Source organism: Simochromis diagramma, unplaced genomic scaffold, assembly GCF_900408965.1.
Source record: "Simochromis diagramma unplaced genomic scaffold, fSimDia1.1 OVJJ01000176.1, whole genome shotgun sequence".
Lineage (NCBI taxonomy): Eukaryota > Metazoa > Chordata > Actinopteri > Cichliformes > Cichlidae > Simochromis > Simochromis diagramma.
The window spans coordinates 2,650,592-2,675,629 of NW_024386892.1; the positions used below are offsets into that span (position 1 = coordinate 2,650,592).

The 25,038-nt window shown below is 47.5% G+C and overlaps 3 protein-coding genes and 1 long non-coding RNA gene across 10 annotated transcripts; 2 read left to right on the forward strand and 2 right to left on the reverse strand.

The window, feature by feature from the left end:
- Positions 1-4,852: 4,852 nt before the first annotated feature.
- On the reverse strand, positions 4,853-15,486 carry ncoa4 (nuclear receptor coactivator 4). 5 transcript variants are annotated; one of them, XM_040033753.1, is made up of 11 exons: positions 15,346-15,486; positions 11,827-11,950; positions 8,936-9,076; positions 8,767-8,855; positions 8,356-8,464; positions 7,233-7,313; positions 7,033-7,158; positions 6,258-6,950; positions 5,895-6,176; positions 5,712-5,810; positions 4,853-5,633 (listed from the first exon to the last, which is right to left on the reverse strand). In XM_040033753.1, exons 1-11 carry the CDS (start codon positions 15,381-15,383, stop codon positions 5,628-5,630), a joined length of 1,788 nt encoding a protein of 595 aa, XP_039889687.1. In that variant the 5' UTR covers positions 15,384-15,486; the 3' UTR covers positions 4,853-5,627. The 5 variants fall into 5 exon arrangements, with proteins under 5 accessions (XP_039889687.1, XP_039889686.1, XP_039889685.1 ...); XM_040033752.1 differs by having other exon boundaries at positions 6,258-6,947; positions 7,033-7,161; XM_040033751.1 differs by having other exon boundaries at positions 7,033-7,161; positions 15,346-15,485.
- A 2,074-nt stretch (positions 15,487-17,560) lies between these two features.
- On the forward strand, positions 17,561-21,506 carry yipf3 (Yip1 domain family, member 3). 2 transcript variants are annotated; one of them, XM_040033781.1, is made up of 9 exons: positions 17,561-17,796; positions 18,332-18,541; positions 19,772-19,878; positions 19,961-20,006; positions 20,235-20,327; positions 20,404-20,535; positions 20,726-20,839; positions 20,927-21,050; positions 21,209-21,506. In XM_040033781.1, exons 1-9 carry the CDS (start codon positions 17,731-17,733, stop codon positions 21,328-21,330), a joined length of 1,014 nt encoding a protein of 337 aa, XP_039889715.1. In that variant the 5' UTR covers positions 17,561-17,730; the 3' UTR covers positions 21,331-21,506. The 2 variants fall into 2 exon arrangements, with proteins under 2 accessions (XP_039889715.1, XP_039889717.1); XM_040033783.1 differs by lacking the exon at positions 17,561-17,796 and adding an exon at positions 17,811-18,100.
- On the reverse strand, positions 17,611-18,364 carry LOC120734806. The gene is made up of 2 exons (XR_005696118.1): positions 18,265-18,364; positions 17,611-18,231 (listed from the first exon to the last, which is right to left on the reverse strand). It is a non-coding gene; the product is annotated as an uncharacterized LOC120734806 (long non-coding RNA).
- Positions 21,507-22,717: 1,211 nt separating the features above from the next.
- On the forward strand, positions 22,718-24,563 carry dnph1 (2'-deoxynucleoside 5'-phosphate N-hydrolase 1). Of its 2 annotated transcripts, none has more exons than XM_040033792.1 (4): positions 22,718-23,063; positions 23,793-23,864; positions 23,945-24,055; positions 24,135-24,563. In XM_040033792.1, the coding sequence occupies exons 1-4, from the start codon at positions 22,883-22,885 to the stop codon at positions 24,248-24,250; spliced, it is 480 nt and encodes a 159-aa protein (XP_039889726.1). In that variant the 5' UTR covers positions 22,718-22,882; the 3' UTR covers positions 24,251-24,563. The 2 variants fall into 2 exon arrangements, with proteins under 2 accessions (XP_039889726.1, XP_039889727.1); XM_040033793.1 differs by having other exon boundaries at positions 22,748-23,018.
- Positions 24,564-25,038: the final 475 nt, after the last annotated feature.

Consider the following 25,038-nt stretch of genomic DNA (forward strand, 5'->3'; position numbering starts at 1 on the left):
CTACCACCCGTCTTTGACACCAGCTTCGAGGTGCAGCTACTGGAACTGAACTGTGCCCCCCCCCCCCAATTCTTTGTGCTGTGGTGTATCGACCCCCAAAATCTGTTAAGGATTCTATTTTTCAATTTGCTGATCTACTAGGGAGCCTGGTTTTACGCTACGACCGTGTTTTAATTGTTGGTGATTTTAAGCACACTAACAAAGGATTTCCTTGCCCTTATTGACATTTTTAATCTTGCGCAGTGGGTAAGTGAACCAACACATTTAAAAGGTCATTCGCTTGATCTAGTTTTCTCTTATGATCTGGATATTCGTATAACGGATATCAGGGACTCTGGGATTTCTGATCATTCTGTGGTTATGTTTACTGTTACGCTACCAATGGTATTAACGTAGTACTGAGACAGCTTTGTTAAGAGTTTTTAATGATCTCCTTTTATCCACTGATTCAGGTTGCTCTGTGGTTTTAGTCTTACTGGATCTGACCTCTGCGTTTGACACAGTAGATCATAACATGCTATTATCAAGGCATCAAGTAGTTGGTCTTAAGGGCACAGCCTTATCATGCTTTAAATCTTATCTTTCAGAGAGGTCATTCTCTATCACTATGGGGCAATACTCCGCCTCCTCTGCTCCCTTTCTCTGTGGTGTGCCCCAGGGGTCTGTTTTGGGCCCTATGTTATGCTCTCTGTACATGTTGCCCTTGGGATCTATTTTCCAAAGATATAATATTTCTTTCCATTGTTATGCTGATGACATTCAAATTTATTTTCCTTTGAGTTTGCATGTCACAGATCCATTGCATACATTCTTTAACTGTCTTCATGATGTGAGAACCTGGCTGTGGTGGGAATAAGGCATGGCGGGACCACAGATCATCATTTAGAGCGATTTTATTCAAATCACATCACACCACAACACACACCAACCCCTGAGTCCCCGTGTTTTTAACTCGGCGGGCGAGATTAAGGATGCCGTGCAGGTGCGTCCGCCCTCCCTGCATGGCACCTGCAGACCACGCCCCACCACACTGGCCATCTCAAAACTCTCTTACCTTGAATGACAGTAAAACTGAAGTTATTGTCTCTGACAGCCATATCCCTTTGAACCAACTAACTGTTACCCTTGGCCCACTTGCTAGTTACCTCTCCCACATTGTAAGAGACCTTGGGGTACTCTTGGATAGCTCCTTCAAATTAGAGAAACAAGTATCTTCTGTGGTTAAATCCAGCTTCAATCAGATACGACAAATTTCTAAAGCTAAGCCTTTTCTTTCCCCCAAGGACCTTGAAAAGCTTATTCATGCATTCATTATCTCTAGACTGGACTATTGTAACTCCCTTTATTTAGGCCTCCCCCACTCCTCTCTCTACCGGTTACAATTAGTACAGAACGCTGCTGCATGCCTTTTATCGGGTGCCAGAATGCATGATCATATTACTCCAGTTTTAGCTAACTTACACTGGCTTCCTGTGAAGTTTCACATTGATTTTATGATTTTATGAGGTATCGTTCTAACTGCAGACGAACCAAAGACGAGGCTCATTGTTAGAGAGTTATCTCTGGGATGCTGGGATGATAGCTCCCTCAGGACTTAAACTCCGGTCAGAGAGTGGGGCACAGAGAGTGATGTCCGGATATACTTTAATGGAAGTTAACAGCAGCTCAACTGTACAGCAGTAGGCATACTTAACGAATGTGGGAGGGGTGGACAGACGTGTGGTTCTGAATAACAATTATAGTGATGCGATTCAAATATAAGGAGACTTTCGGACACTCATTAAACTTCTGTTTCAGTCATCAAGGATCTGTCAGTGAGAGGCTTCATTACTAATGCCGTACTAACCACAGGACAACTATAGAAACCTTTTTTTGGCCCAGTTTCATATTCACAGACATTTGACTGTGATGATGAGATCCAGACCAACACTCATAAAGAGTTAGAACCTTATTGTTCTTCCTCTGTAGTTTCTATGTTTGCTGTCCTGCTGTCTTCACTTTATTCCTCCGTGTGTGTTCAGCTTCTGTATTTGACGTCATCTCTGTGCTGCTGACGTAGCTACTGCTTTTTGTGCTTTCTTCTTTTGTTCAATAAAGTTGTTTTTTTTGAAGCAGCTTCATCTAAAGTCCCTCCCCGTTTCTCAGATACTTCTGCGTCACTTCCTCTCCTCCTCACAGACGTGAGCAGAATAAAAATTTAAATAAAAAAACAAAAGCTAGAGGCACTTTGACCTGATGAAGCTAGATATCGGAACACCAGGGGGCGGTGTCTGCTCAGAGTTCAACAGAAGGAGAAACATGACCTGCTGTTAGCTGATCCAAAGCAAGAGCTGTGATGAAGACATGAAGCGGACCATGGGAGGAGGTGGGACCAGTTCCTGGGACACACTGGGACACAAACCCTGGAACTTCAGGAGGAGCAGGAGGGAGTCTGCTTAGACTGATGGTTCTGTCTCCGTTTGCTCTTAAAGAATCAGTGCTGTTATTGATCCATACCGATCGACCAGATGCATCTATATGTTCCCCCTCATCAAAACCAGCAGCGTCATTTCCTGTCAGTGTGAACTTCCTGTCCTCTTTGGCCCCGGCTGATGCGGTTTTATGTTATTGATCTGTGATTAAAGCTCAGGTTTACTTTAAAAGTCTGAAGCTGCAAACACTCAAAAACAATCTGAATTCATGTTGTCACACGTAACAACCGTCATGCAGTTTTACTGCTTCAAGCTTTCATCATTTTTATGGATCAGCTCGTGAATTTCTCTGAAACTTTCATCATTTTAACTTGTGTAGCATTAATAAAGGTTTGTTGTTTTGAGAGAAACGTCACACAAACAGCTGATCAAACCTATAAAAAAATACCCTGAAACTGAAACAGGAAAGAGACAGAAAATAGAGAAAATAGAGAAGTGAAGCTGAAAAAAACCCCCAAAAAGTAAAAAAAAAGAAAAAGAAAAAAAAGACGTGAGCTCAGAAAAACACAGCCAGTGTCTGGACTGAAAGACAGCACCGAGGCACTAATCATGGCAGCACAGGAACAAGGCCACCAGCTGCTGAGGTCAAGATGGGCCACGCCCCCTCGGGTGGTCGACAATGGCTGCTGATTGTATAACCCACCCCTGCTCATTCCGACCTCAGTGATGGGTTTTCCTGATAAGCCTGAAGGACACACAAACACAGCTGTATGGACTCAGCTGAAGGTCAAAGGTCACTGTGAAACACCGCTCAAATTTATTATCCAGTCAGTCTCCCCTCCCCCTGAGGTGTTTGTTTGTTCTGTTGCACACCTGCGCGAGCACACCTGCACTCTGGACAGCAACGTGTTTCTGAACTCGAGCAGAACATTTAACAGCTGTTTGTACGAGAGCAAACTTTATTGAAACAAACGTGCTTGTGTGCTATTGCAAACATCGATAAAGGTGGGAAACTCCTCTTAATCACTTCAGTGTTGAAGGTCGGCGCTGCACCGCCCACAGCCCGCTGATAGCGATGTTAGAGGTCAATAAGTCACGCGCCGCGGGGGTCACACATCCTCGGACTCAAAAACTTTATTAATTCGAGTCCCTGCTTCTCTGTCCCTTGTAGCCCCCAGCTTCAAGTGATGTCATCAGTCCCTATCAGCGTTCTCCTGATGAAGGGTGTGACCTCACCAGCAGCAGTAAACAGGAAGTTTATCATCAGCAACCAGCCTCATTTCCAACCCTTCCTTTCTGATTACTGCCTTTCTGTACGTTTGCTGTTTAGCTTCCTGTTAAATCACGTGACCCACCTGTGTGAAAGCTGCTGTTACTGTCAATAAAGTTCACTCATTTAAAAGCCTGGCTGACTGTGATGATAGTATCGATCTGCATTTGGATCGATTAACTCCCGGCAGCCTGCCGAGCCTCGAGCTGTTCACGTCCGAGTATAAAAAAGTTTCAGGTCGAACAGGTCAGCTGACATTTGGCAAGTCAAACTGGTTTCAGTTCCAGCTGATCAGCTGACACAGGTGCATGTTCCTCTCTCAGGTGTACCCGAGTGTCTCGCTGCCTCCGTCCTAGGGCTGTTCGATATAACGATATATATCAGATGACGATATAAAAACGTCTATCGTTTGTTTCGTGGTGTCGCAAAATAAACTGTTTACAGCAATATTTGTTCATGGTTCTGATGTCACTGTAGTTATTATTAATTTCTTAAAGTTCTCTCTTTCTCTTATATTTTATATAACCACACTACGGACAGACAAGCGCCTGTTTTCATGCGTTGTCGTTAGCAACAACGACGGTAACAGCATCGCGTGTCCGCTTGTTTATGTTCCACATAAACCTTTCACAAAGCTCAAGATCCTGTTGAGACTTTTCAAAATAAACTGAATCACGTGAAAGAGCAGATTATTTACGGATGAGAAGTAAAAAAAAAAAAAAAGAGCCGCCAGGTGCTAAAAATAAACCTTAGACTCAAACGTTAGCACAGGCTTTTCCCCGCAGCACGCCGTGTAATAAATACTCATAAAGAAAACGGCGGCTGTTACAACTTATGTCTAAAAATGTATCGTTTCATGCATCGGTTAAAACACTCGACTCCAGCTACATGACGCCCAGCTGGAAACACTTCACACAAGTCGAGCTGCCTGAGATTCACAGAATTTACAGAAAATGTTACATTTTTGTGATTTATATCGTTGTCAGGACGACAGATGTCTTACATCGGGATATGAGATTTTGGTCATATGGCACAGCCCAACTCCGTCCTGTTTAAAGAAACATCGAACACAAAGTCAAACCGCTGCGCTGGGCTCAGTGTCACAGCCAGTTTGAACACAGATACACCTGGAAACTACGGGTACCTTACAGTGATGTCACAGACACAGTGATGATGTCAGAAAACTTTATTACTGTAGAGAATCACAGCAGGAAAAAAAGTGATGACATCACAGCTATATGTGATAAAGCCCGCCCCCCCACTGCCTCACATGAGAGCTGCAATGGAAAGCACCAATCGCTGACCAGAGTCACGTGACCAGCCTGCACAGCTTCTTCCAACAAAGCACTCTGGGAAACAGAGTCCCTCTTATGCCAACAAACCACGTTACAGGATGGAAGCCTGCAGGCCAGACAGGAAGTGAGTCTCTGTGATGTCAGCAGGTTTTAGAAAAACAAAAATGTGGTTAAAGGAAGTGACATCAGTCGTATTATAAAATAAAGTCTAATTTATGTTTAAAATACACCCCACGCACTCTTCCATATAGTCCTGCCCCCTCATCTCTTCCACAATAAGCGAAACACTCGCAGCTCTAAATGCTGATTATTGATTGGTGACTGATCGGTTATTGATTAGAAGCTGAAACGTCTCACCACACCCTCTGTAGCCATATGAACTTTCACCTGATGAAACTGCTGAGGCCCCTTTCAGAGTCCTACATCCTGCTTCCTGCCATGTTAATCAAAGGGCGGGGCCAGCTACATCTGAAAGGGGCTTTAGGCTGTTGCTGACTGGCGATCAATGGTGGGTAGCGGCACTGCATGATGATGTCACAGAAAGGAGAAAAAGGCGTCAGCGACGACGGTTAGACAGATGAGATCGTGTGCGCTGATCAGCGATAAAGTGACTCCAGAAGAGAAGAAGAAGCATCGTCGTCGTCATCATCATCACATCTGCAGGAGACACAGGTGAGACAGGCAGACCCAGACAGACCCACATACACACCACGTCACACGGTGCAGGTGACTCACCTGTACGGGAGATCTGTGCAGCCACTTCTCTTTGTCTCCGCCCACCTTCATGCAAGAGAACAGGTCACACATGGTGGGCAGCGCCACAGCGAGGCGTTCCTAAACAGGAAACAAGAAGCAGTCAGGAAGCCGGAAGCGAGCAGCAACCAAACCACGTGTGTGTTCAGCTCCAGCTGTGCTCACCTGAGCTTGACTCCTCTTCCTCAGCAGCCACTTGTCCTCTTCCTCCTCCTCCTGGGGCGGCACTGCGGAATCGGGCGCTGGGCTCTTCCGTGGAAATAGCCACAGGTCCGTCTCCAGGGGGCTCTGGAAGAGAGACGAGGAGGAACCGTTCTCCTCCCGGCTCGCCTTCTCCTCCTCAGCTGCCACCCAGCCGGAGAGCGAGGAGGTGAAAGCCTGCAGAGGAGAGCTGGAGGGAGTGGAGCCGGTGCTGGGGTGGAGCCACGCCTCCAGGATGGCCTGAACCTGTCAATCAGTTGATCAATTAATCAATCACCTAATTCTTACTGAAGTGTCACAGCAGAGCTGACTCTGATCGGCTCTTACCTTCTGTTCCTGCTCTCGGTGGAAGGGTGTGGCCGTGGCGTCCTTGGCAGTGGGCGGGGTGTTCTTGGGGACGCCATTCTTGTCGCGGTCCTCCTGCTGCAGCAGCCAGCGGCTCAGCGCATCCTTGCCGCAGTTCTCCTCGCAGACGCAGGCCGAGTAGGCGGAGCAGAGCTCATTGGCGCGGCAGGTCTGCAGCGTCGGCGGCGTCTTCTGCAACCACACCTCCAGAGACGCTGGCATCGACACGGGGGCGGGAGAAGTGGGCGAGGTGGTGCCTGAGGTAGGCGTGGTCTTCAGGCACTTCAGCTTGCCGAGGTTTTCAATCTCCACTGCGCTGATGGTCTGACAGCACGACGAGCAGTCGCCGATTGAACGGCTCACTGGCGACAGCCAATCATCGGTTGACCAGCTTTCCTCAAACGGCTTAAAAACACGCTGCCAACGTTCGGCGTCCGACATGGTCTCCATGGCAGCAGTAGGCGGGGTAACAAGCCAGTCGTTCAGCTCCTCCTCCTCAGCTGCGGCGGACAGCTCCATTTCGTCGATCTTCTCGATGGAGAAGGAGGAGCTACAGCTGCTGACGCTTCTCTCCCGGTTGGGGGAGTGGTCTTGAATAAGCCACGCCTCCAAGTCCCTGAGCTGACCCCAGGCTTTCATGAAGTTCATGGAAGCCATCACGGGACAGGAAGTCTGCTACAGAAACAGGAAGTAAAGCAGGTGAGAGGCACGGCCTGAGGTCAGAGCCTGTTCTCAGGTAACACACCTTAGCGCTCACCTTACTCTCCTTCTGTGACAACAGCCAATCCTGCGGGTCTGTGCTAGACTGATAGCCAATGGGAGCGAAGCTGTTGGCGGGTTGAGATTCTAGCAGCCAATTGCTCAGAGAGGAGGGCTCAGCCATCTGCTGAGAGGGAGACGCAATCAGCATCACCTTGCTTTCATCACTATTGCCATCACCACCAGGACGCAACTTACCTGCTTCTTCGCTGTGATTGGACAACTCTGCATCTGAGGTCTCAGGTGGGTGGAGCTCTGAGAGGATATACCCTCCACAAGCTGTAAACAGGAAGGAGAGAGAACACACCTGAAAGATCCACTAACACAGTGTGTGTGTGTGTGTGTGTGTGTGTGTGTGTGTGTGTGTGTGTGTGTGTGTGTGTGTGTGTGTGTGTGTGTGTAGGGATGGGTACTGGTATCCGGTGCCATGATGGCACCGGTTCTGACATAAATGGTAGTAACCAGACTGAAAAGCAGCGCTCATTTCGGTGCTTTTTTTTCCTGAGCTGTGATACACTTTAGATTCTAGCCAATCATTTTACCTTTCCGAGGATAGTAGGCGGGTCCAGGTACGTACGTTCTTTTAGAGCAGAGCTGCAGATTAAAAATGTCCAAGGCGAAGCGGTCAAAGTCTGGCTGTACTTCACAGCAAAAGATGCAAACTCAGCAGCAACAAGTGCTTTAAGCTGATACTGTGATACTGTCAAAGGAGGTAACTCCTCGAATCTGATGAAACACCTGGCGACGCATAGCGTTTTTTTAAAAGCTGAGAAATGCACCGTATTTGATAGCTTGCTGCGAGACCTCACACCGTGTACATCTACTGCAGGTGTGGTGCCTGTTATCAACCCGGAGTTAGCAACATCCCCCAAAAACCCGAAGAGGAGAGTCCTGGCCCCTAGCCCTGCCAGTGTAGCAGAAATGATGAGGATGATGATGCAGCAGCAGCTGTTCTTCTCTGCGTGAGTAGCTTCATGTTGTTCATGTGTAATTTACATTGAGTAGGCTAACCACGTTATTACATTAATGCATGTAAGGTGAACTAGCAAACATCATCATAGCTACATGCGGCTGTCTTCTTGTTTGATGGCAGATGCTCCCTTCACCCTGGCCAAAAAGGCTAAAATGACCAAAGAAAAAGAGGGAAACAGCTGAACATGAGAGGTTTTTGGACAAAGTTTGTGTGTTTTTTCCATTCTTTCAGCACCGGCACCGTTTCAAAAGTACCGGTTTGGCACCGGTATCGGATAAAACCTAAACAATACCCATCCCTGTGTGTGTGTGTGTGTGTGTGTGTGTGTTACCTGTGTGTGTGTGTTACCTGGGCGTTGATGCTGCCAAATGAGGTGATGGCCTGCTTCAGAGAGCGAGAGTCGGCATGGAAACTCAACTCAGGTGTTTCCTCTGGAGTGAGACTCAGAGAGGACAACCTGCACACACAGGAGAAGACAACAAGATCACATGACTGCACCGCACCTGACACACATGCCTACAGGTGAGAGTCTACAGGTAAAACCAGCTCAGTATGTCAGTAATCTGATTACATCAGCCTTTAGCACAGATGTAATCACATTAGACAGTGAAATCCTGACTGCATGCCTTAACTGAGGGTGTGCAGACTGGGACAGCTACGCCAACAGGTGAGAGCACCAGCAAGGAGAACAGACCGCTCAGGTGTGAACGCGCCCACAAAGCTGTGTGTGTGCATGTGTTTGTGCGTGTGCGCCCGTACTTCTCCATGCAGCTGGTCAGCTGGTTGTTCAGGTCGTTGCTGCTGGAGCTCTGCAGCTGGTAGGCGATCACGTCAAACTGACCTCGGAGCTGCAGCACAGACACAGCACAGGTAAGCAGACAGGTAAACAAACAGTCAACACAGGTAAACAGGCCCCGCCCCCAGTTACCCTGTTCAGCTGGTGCAGCTGCTGTTGCAGAGTTTCCGTCTTCACTTGTTCGAGCAGCTCAATCTGACCCAGCAGCCACACCTCCCTGCAGCGCAGCGCCTCCTGCTGGCGGCTCACGCAGCTCTGCAACTCCGAGCGCACCTGAGGGGACGCACAGGTGAGACGTGTTAAGCAACACCTAAACGTGAAATGTTCAGTAACCAAACAGATTCTTCCAGAGAAAAACAAAAAAAACAACCAACAGGCGCTCATTTCTGCATCTTACACTTATTTTAAACCATATGATGCCTGCAGGTGGGGAGGGAGGATATGGTCTCTATGGTCTGAAATCTGGGATCTCGGCTGCGCTTCACTGCAAATTCACTAAATGTTGTCCTTGGTGCGAGCTTCACCTTGCAGGCTCTGATACGTTTGCTCCTCTAAGTGCAAATTTCACCAGAAGTCTCCACTGACGATAAGTTAAACACAGTGACTCAGAGCGAGTCATTTCTGAGGTGATAGGTCAGCATGTGTGTGTGTGTGTCCAGATTTATAGCTGTACAGTAAAAACAGGTGAACAAAGACACCTGAGGCTGAGGTTTGAACTGCTGCAGGCTAATCAGAGTCCTCCATGCCCACAGTGACCGTGAGCTCAGCCTTCAGAGAAGCAGTGAGGCTCCGCCCCTTCTCCCCAGCAGACAGATCGATCTAAAACACCGACGATGCCGTGAAGTAAGACTGGGCAATATGACCCAAAATTCATATCTCGATATTCTTTAGTTGGATGGTGATATACGATACACATCTCGATATTTTTTAAAGTCAAAGTAAGAACAAAAAGAGTTCTTAGTCACAGCTGTGTCCCAGATGTCACACAGGCACTTTTATTAACATGCAGAGCAGGTGTAGATGAAAAATTACTCAGAAATAAATGATCAGCATTTATTAAATAATAATTCTCCATAAATGAAATAAAACAATGTTGTTTTTGTGCATAACAAAAACCTCACAACTGTGCAGTCAAAATGTAAACTAACAGACGCTGAGCGTAATAACAAAGATTTCACAGCTGCTGCGCGACCGACAGCCTGAGTTTGAAATCCGCTTCGTAACCACGTCTCTTAACAGGTGCCGTCTTTGGTCCTTATACACACACAGTACGGTAACATTACGCTCAAGCAGAGTACATATCACTCCGCGAGGCTCCTCGCAGCCGTAATGCTCCAACAATCCATCAGGCAGTGCGGCTCCGTAGCTTAGCAAAGTCGTACTAAAACATTTTTGACAGATTGCTGAGCGCCGTGCAGCACAGAAAATCAGTTTGCGGTCAGTAAGCACAACCAGAATTCATACATAAGGCATACTGTTGATTTTTGAGAAAATTAAAGGATTTTAGGCGTCAACGCATTAGCCTGGTTAGCTCGTTAACGCTGTCCAGCCTCCACGCACAGGGCGATCCGCGGTAACAGATTTGCTCCGTTAATGCAGTTATGGCGTTAACGTCACGCTGACAGCACTAAAATAATCTCCAAATGTTTTCTTCTTACCGAGCAGCTGCCGTGTCCGTCCTGTCGTTGCCTGCAGGTGAAGCGATGGGGGAGTTGTGTTCAGTGAAGGAGAGGCGAGGCCGAGTAGAGACAAAAGTGGACGAAAGAGGCAAACTTGCGGCTCCACAAGTACAGTCATAACGTAACATAGACTATATCGATATAAACGATATTGTCATATCTCGTATAAAAATATATCGATACATTTAAAAACTCGATATATTGCCCAGTCCTAACGTGAAGCCTCGCAGCGCTGCGGACAGTCATGTGATCAGAGCGTAAACAAAGCTTTTTGTTAATAAAGTTTTTTCACACGGACACACGAGCTCCCCCTTCCTGTGGAGGTGGATCAGCTGACAGGTTAAAGTAAAACAGCCTGTCCTGTTGTTTCTGCTCAGTTTAAATAAAGTTTATCTCACAGAAAAAAACAAAACATCACGGAGCTGAGATCAATCCAACCCCGATAATGAAGCTGTGAGTCCCTAACCAACGAGCATGGACGCACACCTGAGCCGGAGCCTGAAGTTTTACCTGGAGATAAAGTAAGAAGTCCAGCACGTCGCACTTCACTGCTCTCACCTCCTCTGAGCTCCTCTCACCTCCTCTGCAGGCTTTATAACCCGCCTCGCCCTGACCCTCCTCTTCCTCTCCCTCACCTGTGGCTCAGCTGCAGACAAAGGCAGGATTTCAGGTGGTTTCAGCCTTGCCGAGTCAGCAGTGATGAAGATGATGATGGCTAACTGCAATTGGTTGGTCTCAACAGGTAAATCCTCAGGTGTTTAAAGCTCAAGTGATTCACGGTTTGATATGAAAAACAGGGGGCGTGGCACAGAGCCAGCTGAGTGGTCGCAGCAGTTTAGCAGGACAAGTGTTTCACTGTAAAATGATCTGGGTGTCAATAAAGTTTCAAGCAGCTCCGTTTGGTGGCAGGTAACTAACGCACTGATCAGGACAGCAGGTAGAAAACGTGTGAGCTGATCCAGGTTTCAGCAAGGAGCTTCCTGTGAATCAGCTGACCTGCACTTCCTCCCATCTGCAGCGCAGCAGGAAAACATTTTACAAACTCACGTGAGCTTATCAGCAGTTCAGTTATTGATCACTGATCAATTGTTCTAATCCAACACAGACTTGCTGGGCACAAACTTTATTGATCGACTGAACAGGAATCGTTTGGTTCAGTCTGCCAACGCATTTCCTGTGTTGTGGCATGTCGAACACATTTGTGCCGTTACCATCTGATCTGCTGAAAGGGCCTCTTCCTGTTCTTGCTTTAAAATAAATACCTTGGCTTGACTGCGCTGGTCATGTGACACTGAGGTTATCACGCCTTAAAGCACTTCCTGTTCAGAGAGAGGAGGCACTCACCTCTCTGGCATTCTCCCTCAGCTGCTGCTCCGCCTTCATCACGGCACCGATGGCGTCCTCCAGCTGATCCTGGGCCTGCTGGCACTGCTTCAGGCCACTCGCCGCCAGCACCTCCAGCGACATCCTGGACAGAAAACAGGAAGTGGAGACAGCACGGTGATTTCACTGAAATTGACGACTGACTTTAAAGTGTGCTCAGGATTAGAGCAGGGCGATATGACCAAAAATATTTATCACGATATACATTTGAAAATTTGCGATAACGATATAACTGACGATATAATCGACACGAGACAAAATACTTTACAACTCCTCAACTTTATTAGTGCAAAACAAACATCAATGCATTTCCACTTAAACAAGCAGCTGTTTTTTTATGTGCATTAAAGTTATATAAACATTTAACAGTTCGTAGCTTAGCAAAGTCGTACTGAAACATCTGGCAGATTTTCGAGCGCCGTGCACATAAAATCGTTTCGAGGTCAGTAAACACAACCAGAGTTCATACATAAGGCACACGGGATTATAAGGGGCACTGTCGACTGTCAGAAAAATCAAAGGATTGATTTTAAGTGCGCCGTATTTTCCAAACAACACGGTAATAACGACGGCCCGCTAGCACGCGCTGCCAAAACTAGTGCTTTGTTGTGTATCTGACGGACGAAAGCTAAACCAGTTCCACACCAGTGAAGCTGCAGCATTTTTACAAACCAGTTCTGGTTCATGTTTCATTCAACGATCCGCTCTCGCTCTTCTCATTCTCTGTCGCCGCCATGCTTTTTCCGCCATGTGCGTTTTACCCATATTTCATTTTCTTATCGTTGCCCAACATTACACCGGTATTACCGTGAATGGTATGATATGGCCCAGCCCTTCTCAGGATTACACGCTTTAGGACCTCGCTTTATTTCTACACCATCATCTTCCTCGCCCGTGACCTCAGTGGGTAATAATAGCCGCCGCGGTCACACAGCGAGCTCTGCGGCTCCTCTGAGTCACTCTCACAACAACAGTAAAGCTTTCCATAGAAGCTCCTCCTGTTCAATCAGCTGTTTGTGGACGCTGCAGCATTGTGTTCCGTGATTGGTCAGAGGGTCGCGGCTCGCCACAAACCAATTAGATTAACCCATCACTAGCGCGCGCGCGCGCGCGCACACACACACACACACACACACACACACACACGGCAGTAATGAAAGACACTAAAGCAGTGGTCTCCAACCCCCGGGCTGGTCCGTGAGTCGTTTGGTTTTTATCATTAACTCGGTGTCCCTGGGTCTTTTCCCGTGTGTTATGATCTTCTTTTTTTGGTACCGGTACTGGCTTTATTTTGTTGTATTTATCCACGACACCTTAAAGGCTGGTCCGTAAAAATATTGTCAGATATAAACCGGTCCATGGCGCAAAAAAGGTACTAAAGTACTTTAAATAGCCCTATGAAGTACTTTACAGGAATACTCTGTTTGGCATTATTAGTACAAAGTACATGCATTCCTGAGCATGTGCAGAAACCCTCCACAGTGAACTGTTAATCAGCTGTTAGAGGGGGTGGGGTCTCAGGGTGCAGCAGTGTCTTAGTATCAGCTGTAAACAGACGCTTGTCGGCAGCTGATAACCCTCACTGTGTGACCTTTGACCCCAGCTCAACTCTCACCCACTTCCTGTGTGATAATCAGCTGATCAGCAGAACACAGGCTAACAGCTGGTACTGATCATTTCTCATCAGCGTTAACTTTTCCTTCACAACACGTCTGAACTTCATATGGAAACTCAGTTACTGACACAACTTATTAAAAGCTGAAGGAAACACGCCGGATCAAAGCCTGTGTGTGTAATAATGTGTAACACCTGTGGGCTTAGCTGACTGACATTATGATATAAAACCTGTTACATCCAGACTTTATTTATGACCTGGCAGGTGAACTAAAGAACTATGAACGAGACCGACTAGTTCCTGATATTTACCATCAATAACGACTGATGGTTGAGGAAGCGAGCTCTATTTTTAGAGCAGTGCTGGAATTTATTTCTTTGTCTGCAGAAAAAATAAATCCCCTGAGGAAGTCTCTCTCTCTCTCTCTCTCTCATTTCTTCTACTGTAAATCAACTGCATGCCTGAACCTGCAGGTACTGACTTGATTGATCAGTTAATGCAGTCAGAACACTGACAGTCTGTCACCAGTGAAATGAAAATGACTGCATTATAGGGATTGATTTTGTGGTGTCAGCGCTCCTGCAGGCTGTAAATACAACAACAGCTCTCCGTGCACTCTACCAGCACCAACAGGGCCTCCTGCTGCTTTCAGCACCTCCTTTAGGAATAAGAAAAACAACTAAAATGTCAACATGGGAAGCTTTTCTTCGTCACCTGTCACATAAACGAAACTGACACGCAGTTAAAGGGCGGCTCGAGGAACCAACTCATAAGAAAATACACAATTTCTCCGTCACTTACGAATGCAGCACAAGTCCGTCTCTTTCGGTTCCTGTTTTATAACCACCGCCTCATACAGAGTGGAATACAGTCGGTAAACCGCGGGGTTTTACCTGATGCTGACTCAGTGTCGGTAAAACTGCAGGGGTAAAGCTCCGTTTCAGCCGCAGGCAGTCTCGCTCAGAGCCGGCGTTTCTGGTGTTTTCCTCCACAGCTCACGGGAGGAGGAGCCACAGCCCTCCATTACTGCCTGCCGGCCGGCACGTACGCATTAAGCTACAGAGCGAGGGCTTGGAGGCTAAGCCAATGGAGGAACAGTTCTACGAGGGGCGTGGTTTAGAGAGAACCCAGTCTTACCACTGGGTAACCACTAGCCGAGGGGCTGGCGAGGGGCCCCCGCTCCGGGTCCAGAGCAGGGAGGGGCCGGCCGGGGGCACCGAGGCGGATCCGCTGAACACATTCCAAAGGCCGAGATAAAGCGACGATGGGGTCGCTGAGTGCAGCTGATATCCGTGACATATTAACCACCGGCAGCGTGACACAGCGCAGCCAAAATCCGCAGAATATTGTGTGCCGCGCAATAATCTGCACAGCTGACACAACAGCCGCACACACTCTTCCCTCTGTTGCACCTTCTTTGGTTAAATTAAGTACTTCCAGGGTGACTTTAGGACGACGTTTTGTAACAACTGGTAAGCATCAGCGTGTTTGGGTTAAGCCGAATTACAGAGTGGATCCCAGAAATACATAATATGTAAAAACGAATTTCATACAAAGTAAAACAAGCGAACGGAGCAGCATTTTAACACATTAAATGAAAAAGGATGACCTCTGACCCCTCCGAGTTTAATTTTAACATTTCGGAACGAGGTTACAGTGTTCCGGCTAACGCGGCTAGCGTCTGTGGCGCCTTTAACCTTCGACAGAAATTATACCGAACCGCGGCAACAACACAGTTTAATCAGAGTCACACAATCAACCAGCTTCTCTCGGGCTGAGACTCTAACTGCGTGTTTTAAAGGATCACCGAGGAGCTAACGGCTAACAGCTCCTCGGGGAGCCGCTCCGCGTGTCGCCGCACTCACCTGGAACCTTTACCGTGGACTCTCCCTTTCGATATCATTAATGATCCGCTCGGTTCGGCAACACGACAGCCAGAACAACGGTCCGGAAAACGAAGCCAATGTCACCACCGCGTCAAGGAACAAGAACCACAGAGGGCGGAGAAGTGTCGCGAGAAATAGCAAACTATCGTGCAGTGAGAGGCAGCGTGAGGCTGCCCCCTGCTGGTGAGACTAGGACACAGCCGGTAACTGTAGCCCTCTGACATTATAGTCCAAAGGTACTGAACTAACATCGGGAAAGGTCCACTTTGAGAAAATGCCTTGAAGCGCAGGTCTTTTGTATGTCCCTCCATCTGCAGTCATGTCACGACTTTGCAATACTGAATCTCGATTAGCCACAGATCCCGACAAAGCCATTCATACAGAGATCAGATCTTAAAGTTAGAGCAAGCTAGTTATGTGGCTAAACTCAGCTCTGAGGGGATTGACGATGGCAAAGACGCCTGGTATATTTCTCATCACGTGATAAGTCACAACAATAAAGATCGCATGGTCTTTGATTGCTCTTTCACATTTCAAGGCCAATGTCTCTGTACCTGTTACCGGGGCCGATCCTTGGGCCAACACTTCTCGGTGTTCTGTTGTGTTTTAGGCAGCGTTCAGCAGACTTATCCCCGCACTTAGCTACTCAGTCACAGACTTGATTCTTTCTGCTGCCTGTACACCACTGATATAACATTTGAGCATATGTAACAGGGTCATAAATCACATATTGTTATAATTACACAAAATGTGTTCTAAACCCCCAAACTGCTCCTTTTATACCTGACTTTTAGGACCTCCAAGCCTGTAGTTATGTTCATTATCAGTTAGAGCCCCTCCTCATTCCTTTCTTCTTCTTCTTTGGTGCAATCCTATAAATACAATGTACCCCTTTTGCCTCTCCCCTTTTCTACAATTCCCCTGTGGGAGAGGTGGGTGTCATTTCTTTCCCAACACTGTAAAACACACATATAATGCATATTTAGCCACCTGGATGTTTCTGATTGCGATTTTAGTTCAATTATTGTCATTATTAAGCCTGTTTTTGTTAGATGTTATAAGTGTGTAGTATGTGTGTATCATAAATGTGTTTTAGGCGCCATAAATGCTAGCATGAATATATACTCCTTGCTAGCTTGGGAGCTGTGGTGGGTTGAGCTAACCCTCTTCCCCACTGTTTGTATTTGGTTGGAGGAGCTGGAGCGGGCAAATTATTTACTTGGAGGTCTTTCTTTCTTTTACCTTTTGTATCAGACACAACGCAGAATCACACTGGTTACACATATTAAAACTATTATCCTGTTCTACAATTAACATTCAACATTTTTGACCTTCTATATTTGACTTTAGACCTGTTGGGTTCATTTTGAGACAGAGAAGACAAACATGCTCAAAGTCATGAAGCAGTTGCAGGTTTAAGTTAAAAAAACGTCCGACAAGTCTCTGCTCGCTCAGGAGACCCAAACCAACACAGAGCCTCAAACCCAGTAAGTGTTTTTGATCCCACCCAGTAAACCGGACACTAATGTGTACCGGAAACCTACGCATACAGATCAGTATTTAAGGTTTGACTCTCATCATCCACTGGAGCATAAACTGAGTGTGATCAGGATGTGAACAGGAGTGAACACCATCCCCACAGACACAGCAGCCAGGGAAGCAGAGGACATCACATAAAGAAAACCTGTAGTGATCCCGTATGTGTCAGGAGTATCAACTGAGATGAACAGAATCAACTTTTTGGGAATTGCTTACCTGGATGATTGAGCATCAAGATATGTTTCCAAATCTTTAAAAAGACACATAAATAAGCGTGCTGTTGGAGCTCACTGGACCAGGATTAAAGACAACTTGGCATTAATCAGCTCTCAGACGTGATGTGTGACTGTGAACCATCAGAAAATAACATCAGACCACTCAGAGCAGATTTAGTGTCACACGAGAAAGAATTCAATCTCTCCCTGACTGAGATTTAAAATGTGTATCTTCATCTTTTCTGATTGCTACATGTTTTTTTACAGTTTTGCTTCAAACTGGAACCCTTTGTTCTCGACAAACATCATCTGCATGTCAGAGAAGAAATGGAGTGGTGAGCGTCTGTAAAACATCGATTTGTCCTGAGTGGAATCTCAGGACATGAATCAGATATGATCAAATGAATGAAAAAACTCTCACGGAAATATCGCGATATCTTCGACCTCCACGTCGACTGGGGATGTGGCGTCAGCCGGTGGGCGGGGCGTTCTACGGACCAAAACATCAGATTTTAGAAGCAGGAAAAGAAAAAGATCCATCCGCGGATCCACCGACCGAACCACGGACACAGACTCCACCCCACGGAGAGCCGCTGCTGCTGTGGGGAAAATGTCTTCGGGCTCCGGGAGCAGGAACACGGAACCATGGGGAAGCTTCGACGATAACCTCATCCAGGTGAGCTACATGCTAACAGGCTAACGAGCATCCCAGCCGGCCTATAAAAGTAACAGCACCTGAGTGACGCTGCAGGTTAGCCCGAAACAGCGTACAGGTGAGCTCGCGAGGTTAAAGCACTGTGAGGAATCAAACCATGCTAACATGGTAACAGGAGACCTGAGAGCTAACAGGCTAACACCAGGCTAACCAGCGGCAGGCTGACCTGAGATCAGCCGACTGAACATCTGTAATCAGCTGGAAGCTCCTCTGATAAACTGATTAACAAACTGTTGGTCGGTTTAACGGATCGATCCCTACCTCAGTAAGACTCCTCTCCTGTCTCCTTTTATGTCTCCCATGTTTCCTCTCCTGTCTCCTATGTTTCCCTTTCTGTCTCCTTCCACATCTCCTATGTTTCCTTTTCTTCCAAGTCTCCCATGTTTCTTCTCCTGTCTCCTTATACGTCTCCCGTGTTTCCTCTCCTACCTCCTTCCACATCTCCCATGTTTCCTCTCCTACCTCCTTCCCTCACTCTCGTGTTTCCTGCATTCAGGGCGGCGGCTCAGCGGTCATCGACATGGAGAACATGGACGACACGTCGGGCTCGAGCTTTGAGGACATGGGCGAGATGCACCAGAGGATGAAGGAGGAGGAGGAGGTCGCGGCAGAGGCTGCCGCCACCGAGGACGACGTGGCCGACGACGGAGAGTTCCTGGGCATGAAGGGGTTAAAGGGTCAGCTGGGCCGGCAGGTGGCCGACGAGGTGAGGCGGGGTTATCTGGTCTCAAACACTTGCAAACATTTTCTTCTTCTGTAGCTGTTAGCTGCTGTTACAGAGGCCAGCTGAAGCTCCTCTGTGCCACACAAAGACCGGCTCTGCCGTGTTCAAATTTTCAGAAGGAAATTCAGGAGAAAGGTCTGCCAGCTAACAAGATTTAATTTGTGTTGGCAGCTGAAATTACAAGTTTACACAGCGCTGTGGATCTGTGTGTGAAATCAAGCATCTGGTTCACCAAGAGGATAACCCTCAAACGGGCAGCACAACTTTCTATAGTGAGACAAAAACAAAGGTTATCATGGCTCCCACACAGACGCGGCAGTCGTGCTGTCTCCTGGCGAATCCTCCCCGTCCATCGCCCGGTATCTGCTCGCTTCTCTGTCCGAGACAGAAAAGGAAAACACCTCCCTGCCCAGCCTTGATAATCTAATGTTATTATCCATTGTTCTTCTACTGACTCTAAGTTCAGGTTCAGAATATCTTGTTCGGACGCTCGAACCCAGAGACTTATTCTAACCATTATCTGTGTGTAAGCGTGTTGCGAACAAACCTCTGCAGTCTACGTCATTCCTACAGTTTATCAGTCCGGACAGTCACGCCGAACGAAGCTTCCAACCTTCAAAGGAGTGCCAACCCATACGAGCACATTTGCAGTGTGTATATAAATATAATTACAACAGCTTTATTTAAAAATCAACCCTAACAGCCCCTGGACGCGTCTGTTGTTACTTAGTGACGTCACTCTTACCGCTTTTTTCACTAGTACCTGCTCGGCTTCAGTCGTTTGACGTCAATGGTGACGACAGTCCTGTGACGTCGTTTTAACGTGACACAAACACGACACAACAGTGGAGGATGTCGAGGCGATGGTGCACCCGCTGCTCTGTGGCGTTCAGTCAGACGCCGCGGTGTTGGTTTGTGTGGCCACATTCCTTGTTGTTGGGTTTCAAAAAAGGCGGTTTTGATTTTCCTAAAGGAGTCGCTCTCATGACTCATCGAGTGAAGCCACTGACCGGCCAATCGGTGGGATGCAGTCTGTTGATGTTACATGTTTGGATCACCTCAGATCACTTGGAACCCTGGCCAAGCAGGTACTAAAGGTACTTTACCTGGTACCAGGTACTACGGCTAAAAGCCGAGCCGAGCAGGTGTTAGTGGAAAAGCGCTAACTCGTTTCTTCTTCTCTGAAATGTTTTACCTGTGTGATGCGTTCAGGTGTGGCAGGCGGGCAAGCGTCAGGCCTCCAAAGCCTTCAACCTGTACGCTAACATCGACATCCTGCGGCCATACTTTGACGTAGAGCCGGTACAGGTGCGCAACAGGTAAGACTTCCTCCTTCCTGTCAGCTGTTTCCTGCTTTCTGCTGAGACGAGTGCTAACAGCTAATGGCTGACTCCCCCGCAGGTTGATCGAGTCGCTGATACCTGTCCGCATGATCAACTTCCCCCAGGTATGCATGAGTCTCTTTGTCGTAGTGTTAATGGCAGTCAGTGAGCAGGCTTAGCGCCTCCTGCTGGACCGGAGGCTGGAGCTGATGTTCGTGAGGGAGCTTAGTGGTGGAGATGCCGATAAAGGGTTCAAACGTGTCTCACTGCAGTTCGATGGTCAGATTCACACCTGTACAGGTGATGTTCAGATCCAGGTTTAGGTTCTTCTGACGCGTGTGCTTCCTGTGCAGAAGATCGCAGGCGAGCTGTACGGGCCGCTGATGCTGGTGTTCACTCTGGTGGCGATCCTGCTGCACGGCATGAAGACCTCAGGAACTGTCATCGTAAGAACACACACATGCACACACACCCTGTTCATGTTTCTTTGTCTGTTAAAGTGTTCTGTGTGTGTATTTGCAGAGAGAGGGCACACTGATGGGCACTGCTATCGGGACGTGTTTCGGTTACTGGCTCGGCGTCTCTGCCTTTATCTACTTCCTGGCATACCTGGTCAACGCTCAGATCACCATGCTGCAGATGCTGTCCCTGCTGGTAAGTCCTGGAACTGCAGACACACACACACACACACACACACACACACACACACACACACACACACAGAACAGGGTGGTGTGTTTTTGCTGTTCTCAGATGTGATTCAGGTTTCTGAGCCGCACCTGAATGCAGCCCTCCTCCTCCTACAAGATGTCATGTGACCTCACCTCCTGTCTCCCGTTGCCAGGGTTACGGCCTGTTTGGTCCCTGCATCGTCCTCCTCGTCACCTACAACATCCACTTCCACTTCCTGTTCTACGGGCTGTGGCTGCTGCTCGGCGGCCTGTCCACACTGCGCATGGTGAGCTTGTCGCTTCCCATCAGCCCCTGTGCCAGGACACGCTCCCTGTGTGAGCTCACCTGTTTGTGTGTGTGTGTGCGCGCGCAGGTGGCGGCGCTGCTCTCTCGGACTGTGGGTCAGACGCCGCGGCTCCTCCTCTGCGGGACGCTGGGGCTGCTGCACATGCTCTTTTTGCTCTACCTGCACTTCAACTACCACACCATCGTAGAAGGTCAGAACCAGAAGCACACAGACAGGTCTTTGTGGTTCTCCTGCTGCCGGTCCAGGGCGGTTCGGTCGGCATGGCGTGCTCTGTCTCGCTGGTTTTTATGCTTACTTCTTTACAGGTGTGTCTGCTGACTCGTGTTTTGTCCTCCGTGTTTGTTTCAGGGCTGCTCGACTCCCTGGAAGGACACAACTTGGCGCCCATGCAGCGGGTGGCCAGAGACGTGCCCGAGGTGATGCTCAACGCCACGGCGAGGAACCCGGGGATGCTGCTGAGCGCCTACTGAGGGGAGGGGGTTTCTGTTATGTCTGTGAAACTTAAACGCTTCAATTTAAAGACCTGCGCGTGTGTGTGTGTGTGTGGGGGGGGGGGGGGGGGGGGGCTGTTTTGTTTCTTCTCCAACCTTCACTTTTTGATTTATTGATCGTGTACATATGGAATAAAGGTTTCATCAAGTTCAGACTTCCTGTACTTCAGTTTTTCCAAAATGAAAGCCTGTATTTCAGAGTAATGTTCTGATGCATTCACAGCTGTGTTGTCACAGGTGAACAGGAAGTCAGCAGAAAACTCACCTGAGTCTACCTCAGATAAAAAAAAAACAAAAAGAGGTCACATGATGTGTGTTAAAGTGAAGATATTCATGATGTTTACTCGATTTAATAACTAAAACTCAGAACAGACACATAAATATTTACAGCAACAGCACAAAAGTATGAAACATCATGAACAGTAACAGATTCTTTCTCACTCCAAAAAGAAGTTGTATCATAAACAAAAGTGCATTTTGTTATTTTCAGTTTTCTGCTTCCCACATTTATATTTATGGAAGAGAAATGTTCAGTGTGAGTCACTGCCGTCAACAACCCCGAACACGAGTCCTACTGATCCAGTCTGATCCAACACAAGCACCTTTCCAAGATAAACCACAAATCTTCTGGTTATCAACCCAAACCTGAAGATGTGGATTCAAATGTGTTGAGGCGCTTCTTTCGGGGCGTATCAATGAATTATTGTCTTTAATAAATACATGAAGATCTCCAGTGCTGTTTCACAATAGTGACACAGTCAATAACTCCAAATACAACAGCAGGGGTTCAGAGGTCACCTCTCTGTGGAGTAAAGCTCTGCAGGGAAGCAGATGTTCCCCCACAGCTGTGCCAGAAAACTCCCGACAGGTGATCTACTGGCAGGCTGACAGCACCTGTAAACAACGCCAGGAGCCACATCCATCAAATAATATCTGTGTTTATGAATTACTGTGCAGGACAGCAACAGCTGTTTCTGACAGTGCGACAGAATCGGAGGAACTCTGTTTGTTTGCAAACTGCAAAAATCTGAAGCCTCCAAACTGGAAAAACATCCAGGCGGGAATACAGGGAGGGAGAATCGGAAACCAGCTGTAAAATACCTGTTAGTGGAAACACTTAGTGTGTCAGAGACCTTTGACAGTTGATGTTGTGCTTTGAAATGCCTTTATTTTGAAACAACAGACAGGAAGTTTGTCAGGACTAAACCACAGAAGAATAAGTTTCATTTTTAAATTTTATTTCACCCTAAACTCTGTCTGAGCCAATCAGAGTCTAAGCAGCCAATCACAGCAGTGGAAATAAACACCTGTGTGTGGTTATAGGTACAGGTGGGGGTGACCCTCAGGTGTCAGACCCCGTGAAGGCACGCGATCCCGATGAGGAGGAGGAGGGCTGTTGGCCTTTCACCTCCGTGACGTTCAGCTACCTGTCAGTCTGAGCTCAGGGCGCAAGCTCCGCGCGCGGTCGCCCGTTTCCGGTGACGTATAGCGACAGCGCGGGAACCGTCAGTAGAGTCTGAGTAGAAACGGGATGAAGGTTTATTTCTGCGGCAGCATCCGCGGCGGGAGGGACGACGTGCACGTGTACCGGAGGATCGTGCACGCGCTACAGAGCTACGGGACCGTATTGACCGAGCACGTGAGCAGCGCCGAGCTCAGCGACAGAGGTCAGAGGTCACACACAGAAAACTCATATGCTCATATGAACAAAGGTAGGACGATTCACCACTGAAGTTCGTGTTGTGCGCATGCGTAGAAACAACGGGTAGAGACAGTCAGAAAAATAATTTATGTCTGTGTATGAAAACAAAGCTGTGAGACTTCATCAGAGGTGTGAGCATTACAGCAGAGGCCTTCCTGTCAAAGTAACTGAGGATAAAAACATAGAGAACATTTTCCTGCTTTGGCTTTTTATAGCAGATAACCTCAAAAATATTAAACTGAAGCAAACCATGAATCAGGACGTGAACATTACCTGATGCTGCTGAAGTGAAGCACAGCAAAGTTACAGACACAGCTGAGCAAACATTTGTTCAGTATTGAAGAGCAGAAATGAGGCTGTGATGTCAGAGGCCGACACTGAACACAGCAGCGGACTGGTGCCTGACAATAACAGCGCTTTGATGGTAAACTGGTCTCTGAGGACACAGAGGGAGAGCGAGCTGTGCAGGAAGTAACAGCCAAAGTCAGAGTGACGAGCTTTATCAAATGTGAAGCATCAGAGAGGGCGAGGTCACACCAGCACCTGCTGACCTCCAAGGTAAAAAAACAATTTAAAAAAATAAAAAATAAATAAATTCAGAAATAAAAGCATTTGCGTCACAAAAATGGGCGGAGTCACATTAACTGTATCCATTTCAGGTTTGGTTTTCTGGTTCTGACCTTCAAAATAAGAGTGTGTGTGCGTTATGTCACTGAACTGCTGCACTATGATTGGACAGGAGAGAACAATGCAGCGTCCGGGGACCAGGCCATTCACAACCGAGACTTGGATTGGCTGCGTCAATCTGATGGTGAGAACCAATCGTTTTGTTGATCGTTGATCACGGAATTTGAGCCAGTGACCCATGTGACTTCTGACCTCTGATCTCAGTGGTCGTTGCCGAGGTGACGCAGCCGTCTCTGGGTGTTGGCTACGAGCTCGGTCGAGCCGTCGATATGAAGAAAAAAATCTTCTGCCTGTTTAGACCATCGTCAGGACGAAGTGAGTGCACTTCCTGTTTCCTCATTGACACGCTTCAACCTGGTTGGCTGCTTCGTGCTGACTTCCTGTTTCTGTGCAGTCCTGTCGGCCATGATCCGAGGAGCCACTGACGTCGAGAACTTTGTGGTGCGAGATTACAGCGAGGACGAGGTGGAGAAGGTTCTGGAACAGTTCTTCAGTAGCCTGAAAAACTGAAAGCAGCTGTTCCAGATGTGCATCGCCTTCCTAAATAAAGTGAAGCCCTGTGATTGGTCCATGTTTGTTAAAATCAAAGCAATTTCTTTTCCAATTGAGATCGTGAATGTTCTTGTGCTTTTAATGTGAAGGGACATGCTTCACGTGTCTCTGAGGTCATTTCTTGCTGAAATGGTCATTATGGTTCTGATGGTTTCAGGTGATTCTCTTCTATTTTTTTCCTGAAACTGTTTAAAATTCAAAGACTCTGATTTGGTTCATACTTAATGTAAAAGTTCAAAGGTCTCCCTGCATTAAAATACTCCGGACAGTCCGTTCTCCGGCTGATTCCTTGTTCACTGGAAGCTTGTTACAGGTGATTCAAACTGCATTACCCACAATCCTTTGGTGAGTTATCACACAGAGGGAGGCGCAGCAGGACTCAGTTCCTGCGGCTACCAGCAGGTGGCAGCAGAGCCTGATACAAAGGTGTGTGTGGGGCTACCGTCCAGCCTCAGAGGAAACGGTCGCTGACGAGGCGTTCGGGAACAGCTTGATAAACCTGGTTATTTTTGCAAGCAGGTAACAGGAGTGTCCACAGACGCTACAGACCAGGTGTAACATACCTGGACGTTGGAATCTTTATTCCACTCGATCGACATAAAAGAACAGCAGCTCTGACATCTGGAATTCCACCTTAAATACATTCAGCTACAAACTCCACACGCGTCACAGTGGGGCAAAATCTGCTGCTCAATGCATTTATTGATCAATCACTGAGAAGCAGTCCATCTCTGCATCCACATTCA